Below are 6,850 nucleotides of genomic sequence, written 5' to 3' on the forward strand. Positions count from 1 at the left end.
GCTCGGGGCCACCCGGTAAGTCCAAGGCGGCGTGGGAGTTGGGATCCGGGCCTCCACCTTCAGTTTGGAGCTCCTTTTCCCCGGACTTGGAAATTATTCCCGCGACTCCTGGCGGGGGGCAGAGAGCCTTGGCGTCCTCGCGCGGCCAGCCCCCTCGAGCGAGCCACGAGAACTACAAGTTCCAGCATGCCCCGCTTCGCGGACGGCCCTCCCGCTGCCCGCCGGCCCAAGCCATTCCTCGGCTCCTCATTGGCTCACGGGCCTAACGTGCTGTTCGGTGATTGGTGACAGCTCTTGTCGCTCATAAGTCCCCATTGCTGGGGCTGGCCGACAGGTGCCTTGGAGACGCCAGGGAGATGGAACGGCACTCGACTAGGATGGGGGGTTGCCCGGCCATTAAAGCTGCCACCTCCGCAGCTGCGAGGGAGGTCTCGCCTTTTAACTCCCCGGCGACCCTGGGATTGAAAGGCTTCCGGCCGGAGGCCATTCGATGGGACACCCGGAAGGCGGAAGTCCCGGGGCGGAAGTGGCTGAGAGGAGAGGAGAATGGCGGCGGAAGGCTGGACTTGGCGCTGGGGCTGGGGCCGGCGGTGCCTGGGGAGGCCTGGGCTTCCCGGCCCCGGCCCTGGCCCCGCTGCACCTCTCCTCCTCCTTCTGTTGCTGGGCCCGGTGGCCGCAGATATAACCGACGGCAACAGTGAACACCTCAAGCGAGAGCATTCGCTCATCAAGCCCTACCAAGGTGAGGCCCTCGGCGGGAACGCGTGAGGGGCGAGGGCGAGGGCGAGGGCGAGGCCGGCCGGGGCTGGGGAAGGCGTGCCCTCGCTCCTGAGCAGAGCCGCTCCGTGAGTTTCCCGCCGCTGGCGAGGCCGGCTCTGGCACGGCCTCTTACGCACCTGCCCCTGCCCGTCTGCCCACAGGGGTCGGTTCCAGCTCCATGCCCCTCTGGGACTTCCAGGGCAGCACTATGCTCACGAGCCAGTATGTGCGTCTGACCCCCGACGAGCGCAGCAAGGAGGGCTCCATCTGGAACCACCAGGTGAGGGGTTTCCCAGAGGAGAGGTGTGCGGCTCGCAAAACCACCGTTCCCTGTCTCCCAGCAGCCGAGACCTGAGCCTGGTTTATCGCTTGCGCCTCACTCCCCCGTCCCTCTCTTGGTCACACCCGCCGATACTGGGGGAGTCGTTATTGTGTGCTGTGCTTGACACTTCTCGCCTTCCTCACTTACTTCCTTCAAAAGCCATGTGGGGTCAGTCATGTGTCTCCGTTTTACTAAGAATGTCTCAATTAAAAGTGCCTTTCCCAAAATCACATAGCCAGGAAAGTAGCAGAGCTGAATTGAACCTCTCTCGATAGTGGGAAGAATAGAACGAATGGGATCTTTTTTGGGGGGCGGGGTTCAGAGTCTCACTCTGTCACCCAGGCTGGAGTGCGTGGCTCGCTCACAGCCACTGCAGCCTCAACCTGCTGGGTTCAGGTGATCCTTCTGCCTCAGCCTTCCAATGGTAGCACCATGCCCAGCCACCGTGCCCAGCTAGTTTTTTGATTTATTGTGGAAACAAGGTCTCACCAAGTTGCCCAGGTTGGTCTCGAATTCCTTGGCTCAGGCGACCCTTTCACCTCTGCTTCCCAGAGTGCTGGGATTACAGGCGTGAGCCACTGTTCCCGGCTGAACTGGATCTTTCTTTACTGGCTGTTTTGCTGTGTGTTAGGCCCTGATCTTGCCATGCCTTACTGCATTTAGTTCTCAAGCAGGCTGTTTGGAATAGATGGCTTTCATGACTTCATGCATAATGGCATAAACGGCACTTAAACTCTGATCTGTCTGATCTCCAAGCCCAGCAATTTGTCCGATACACTTTAGCATCTTCCTTTGGACAGTAGAGGAACCCCTGAGAACTCTTCCCCAGTGCTCAGTTGACGGTCTTGTCATCAGTGGTATGGAGGGACGGGGCTTGTCAGCAGGTTTAGTTTCTGTGACCTTTGCCAGAGGTCAGGAAGCCTGAGGTATCATGGGCTTGTAGTACGCGAGCAGTGACCAATATCACACACCAAGGCTGTCGAGGTCAGGAGAGGGGTGGAAGGGGAGTAATTGGGAGCTAGGTTACAGCTTAGAGCAGAGCCTGCTCCTGCCCCGGCCTGCCTCATCCCAGCGCTGCCATGGCTTATGCTGTTGGCCAGCATCCTAGCCTTCTCCATCACCCTGCTCTCGGGTCCCTTCTGGCTGTCTTCTTCTCGTTCTGGAGCCCACACTAGCCTTGTGTTGCCTCAGCTGCCTGGCCCTCAGCTCCTCCTCTCTTTCGGCACCATGCCTCCACACGTGCTGTTAGCAGCATCTGGGTTGCTTTCTTCAGCTTTCACTCAGTTGCCCCAGCCTGGGGTTATGTCTAGACAATCTGGCCCTTGGTGTGTTTCCAGTCCTCTCTGTGAATTTTGTTCCAGCCTCTCTGGCTGCCTTCTCGCCTCAGGACCTTTGCACTTGATGTTCCCGCTGTCTGGGACACTGCCTCCTGGCTCTTCATGCCCACTTGGCTTCTTCTCATCTGTTCAGTCTCGCTTCAAGTGCCACCCACTCAGACAGTGCTTCATAATAACCTTATCTCCCCCGAGTCACATTGTGTCACATTATTCTGTCTTAGGACTTTCAAATTTTTTTTTTAAAGATAATGTAGGCTTATTTTTCATAAAAATGAGTTCAGTCTAGCTCCCTTTTTTTTTTTGTGTTGGAGTTGGAGTCTCACTCATTACCCAGGCTGGAGTGCAGTGGCATGCTCACGGCCACCCCAGCGTTGCCATGCTGGGCTCAGGTGATCCTTCCGCCTCAGCCTCCCAAGTAGCTGGAACTACAGGCACGTGCCACCATGCCTGACTAATTTAGCTCCTTTTTTAAAAAGCAAGGTACAAGCCGGGCTCGGTGACTCGGGCTCAGTGGCTCAGCCTGTAATCTCGCGCCTTGGGAGACTGAGGTGAGTGGATTGCCTGAGCCTGCGGGTTTGAGACCCTCCTGGGCAACTTGGTGAGACCTCATCTCTACAATAAATCAAAAAAATTAGCGCGCGCCTGCAGTTCCAGCTACTAGGAAAGCTGAGGCGGAAGGATCGCCGGAGCCCAGGAGGTCGAGGCTGCGGTGACCAGGAGCGGCCACTGCACTCCAGTCTGGGCGACAGAGTGAGACTCCAATTCAAAAATAAAATAAAAAGCAAGGTACAGATCGCTCTGGAACTGTTAGAAATGGGGTTTAACTACAAGTAACAGACACATCTATGACAGTGGCTTAAATTATGATTGTAGGGTAACCTCTTCAGTTCCCCTCCCACTGTGGGAGCTTTTCTTTCCTTTCAATAAATCCTGCTTTCAAAAAAAAGACTGGCCGGGCTCGGTGGCTCAGCCTGTAATCCCAGCACTTTGGGAGGCCAAGGTGAGGGAATTGCCTGAACCTGTGGGTCCGAGACCCGCCTGGGCCACTTGGTGAGACCTCATCTCTACAATAAATCAAAAAATCAACTGGGTGTGGTAGCGTGCGCCTATAGTTCCAAGTACTTGGAAGGCTGAGGTGGAAGGATCGCCGGAGCCCAGCAGATCGAGGCTGCGGTGGCTGGGAGCGGCCACTGCACTCCAGTCTGGGTGACAGAGTGAGACTCCAACTCAAAAAAAAAAAGAAAATTACGATTGTAGGTAGCTGGTGGTTGGCATTGTTGGTGGCTTGAGAGGTCGTAGGACTGAGAGGATCCTGCACTTCATCAGGTTTTCAGTCTGAAATGAAATTGTTTTGCCTTCCTCCATCCACCTCGCATTCAGCTCCAGGAACCATTCTGCTTGGCCCTGCTAGTACTACCATAGAACGCTTAGGATTTTCTGTCCATTGTTTCCCAAAAAATGCCTCTTCCTTCATTGAACTAGAGAAATGCCTTTTGAACTTTTCTCTTTTTTGTGTTCTTTACTCACTTCATCTGAAGAGATGCACATTCAGACAGACACTCCCTGAGCGCTGCTGTCTTACAAGCAGACATAAGATAGATCTTGCTAGCCGGGCTTGGTGGCTCAGCCTGTAATCCCACACCTTTGGGAGGCTGAGGTGAGTGGATTGCCTGGGCCCGCGGATTTGAGACCCGCCTAGGCAGCGAGACCTCATCTCTGTAATAAATAAAAAAATCAGCTGGGCGTGGTAGCGCATGCCTATAATTACGGCTACTCAGAAGGCTGAGGCAGAAGGATCGCCGGAGCCCAGCAAGTAGAGGCTGCGGTGACCGGGAGCGGCCACTGCACTCCAGTCTGGGCGGCAGAGTGAGACTCCAACTCAAAAAAAAAAAAGATAGCTCTTGCTGTGCTGTGAGGTTCAGTGGCTCAAGGTAACCAGAACTCCAAGTGCCTGGTGGCTGGAGCACAGGGCCCAGGAGGTAAGGAAGCTCCTCAGTCCCCATTGTTTTGGGAATCTTGTGTGGAGGCTGCAGCAGTGGGCTATAAGCTTCTTTTTTGATGATGGCTGCACTCTGAAATTTTATATCTTTTCACACTTTTTAAAAGTTGATATTGGCCAGGCCTGGTTGCTCACACCTGTAATCCAGGCACTTTGGGACACTGAGGTGGGAGGATCACTTGAGCACAGGAGTTCAAAACCAGCCCGAAAGCTTGGAAATGGTGGCTCACGCCTATAATCCCAGGACTTTGGGAGGCCGAGGTGAGAGAATTGCCTGAGCCCGTGGGTTTGAGACCAGCCTGGACAACTTCGCGAGACCTCATCTCTACAATAAATCAAAAAATTAGCAGGGCATAGTAGTACATGACTGTAGTTCCAGCTACTTGAAAGGCTGAGGTAGAAGGATCGCCTGAACCCAGCAGGTCAAGGCTACAGTGGCCAGGAGCATTCCAAAGCCCTGCCACTTGTGTGACAGAATGAGACTTCAACTCAAAAAAACAAACAAACAAAACAAAAACCACCCAGCCTGGGAGACATAGTGAGACCCTGTCTCTAAAAATATTTATGTATATATTTAAATTGTCAGGCCAGGCTCTGTGACTCAGCCTGTAATCCCAGCAATTTGGGAGGCCAAGGTGAGTGGATTGCCTGAACCCGCGGGTTTGAGACCAGCCCGGGCAACTTGGTGAGACCTCGTCTCTACAATAAATAAAAAATTAGCCAGGTATGGTAGCATGTGCATGTAGTTCCGGCTACTTAGAAGACTGAGGTGGAAGAATTACCAGGGTCCAGCAGGTCAATGCTGGAGTGGCTGTGAGCATGCTACTGCACTCCAGCCTGGGCAACGGAGTGAGACTCCAACTCAAAAAATAAACAAGTAAATAAAAATAAGTTGTTATACTGCCTTGTGTGGTGGCTCATGCCTATACTCCCAGCACTTTGGGAGGCTGAGGCAGGAGGATCACTTGAGCCCAGGAATTCAAGACCAGCCTAGGAAACATAGCAAGACCTCATCTCTGCAAGAAGATTAAAAATTAGCCAGTTGTGATGGTGTACACCTGAAGTCCCAGCTACTCAAGAGGCTAAGGTGGGCGAATTGCCTAAACCTAGGAGTCTGAGATCGAGTGTGCTGTGACTGCACCACTGCACTCCAGCCTGGGTGACAGAGTGAGACACCCCCAACTCAAAAAATAGAAATAAAACTTGTCATAAGTTTAAATATTTGCAGAGGATATGATTTGTAGCATATTTTATTTAATTCTGTTTATTTTTATTTTTATTTTTTTTTGAGTTGGAGTCTCACTCTGTCACCCAGACTGTAGTGCCATGGCCGCTCCCGACCCCTGCAGCCTCAACCTGCTGTGCTCCGGCGATCCTTCCGCCTCAGCCTTCTGAGTAACTGGAACTACAGGCGTGCACTACCACGCCTGGCTAATTTTTTGATTTATTGTAGAGATGAGGTCTCGCCAAGTTGCCCAGGCAGGTCTCAAACCCGTGGGCTCAGGCAATTCACTCACCTCGGCCTCCCAAAACGCGGGATTACAGGCTGAGCCACTGAGCCCGGCTATTTTTATTTTTTGAGACGGGGTCTCCCTTTGTTGTCCAGGCTGGAGTGCAGTGGCACAATCACTGATCATTGTAGCCTCGACTTCCTGGGCTAAGGTCATCCGTCCACCTGGGCCTCCTGAGTAACTAGGACTACAGACACATGCCACCATGCCCAACTAAATATATTATATTTCGAATATTAAAATTGTTTTGTACTCTTAAAACATTTAGTGGAATCTAAATATTATTGTAATTTAATGTCCACTTTCTTTTTTTTTTGAGTTGGAGTCTCTGTCACCCAGACTGGAGTGCAGTGGCCGCCTCCAGCCACTGCAGCCTCGACCCGCTGGGACCCGCTGGGCTCTGGAAATCCTTCCGCCTCAGCCTTCAAAGTAGCAGGAACTACAGGCGTGCGCTACCACACCCAGCTAATTTTTCGATTTATTGTAGAGATCAGGTCTCCAAGTTGCCCAGGCGGGTCTGGAACCCGGGGGCTCAGGCAGTCCACTCACTTCAGCCTCCCAAGGCGCAGGATTACAGGCTGAGCCACCGAGCCCAGCTGTTCACTTTCTTTTTTTGAGTTGGAGTGTCACTGTCACCCAGGCTGAAGTGGGGCGGCAGACTCATGGCTACTGTAGCCTCGACCTGCTAGACTCAGGTGATCCTTCTGCTTCAGCATTCCAAGTAGCTAGAACCACAGACAGGTGCTATTATGCCCGGCTAATTTCTGGTATCAAACCTCTGGGCTCAGGTAATCCTCTTGCCTCTGCCTCCCAAATTGCTGGAATTACAGGCATGAGCCACTATGCCTGGCTTAATATCTACTTTTTTTTTTTTTTTGAGTTGAAGTCTCACTCTGTCGCCCAGACTGGAGTGCAGTGGCCG

At 52.9% G+C, this 6,850-nt stretch overlaps 1 protein-coding gene across 4 annotated transcripts in view; it reads left to right on the forward strand.

Moving 5' to 3' along the window:
• Positions 1–310: 310 nt before the first annotated feature.
• LMAN2 (lectin, mannose binding 2) overlaps positions 311–6,850 on the forward strand; it is a 28,139-nt gene continuing 21,599 nt past the window's right edge. For all 4 annotated transcript variants that reach the window (XM_021708042.1, XM_021708041.1, XM_021708043.1 and 1 more), the window contains exons 1-2: positions 311–742; positions 921–1,039. In XM_021708042.1, the coding sequence (XP_021563717.1) occupies positions 547–742; positions 921–1,039 (315 nt within the window). In that variant the 5' untranslated portion in view covers positions 311–546. The remainder of the gene's footprint in view (positions 743–920; positions 1,040–6,850) is intronic.

This window comes from Carlito syrichta, unplaced genomic scaffold (genome assembly GCF_000164805.1).
Source record: "Carlito syrichta isolate Samal-C Ts95f unplaced genomic scaffold, Tarsius_syrichta-2.0.1 Scaffold130471, whole genome shotgun sequence".
NCBI classification, from domain to species: domain Eukaryota; kingdom Metazoa; phylum Chordata; class Mammalia; order Primates; family Tarsiidae; genus Carlito; species Carlito syrichta.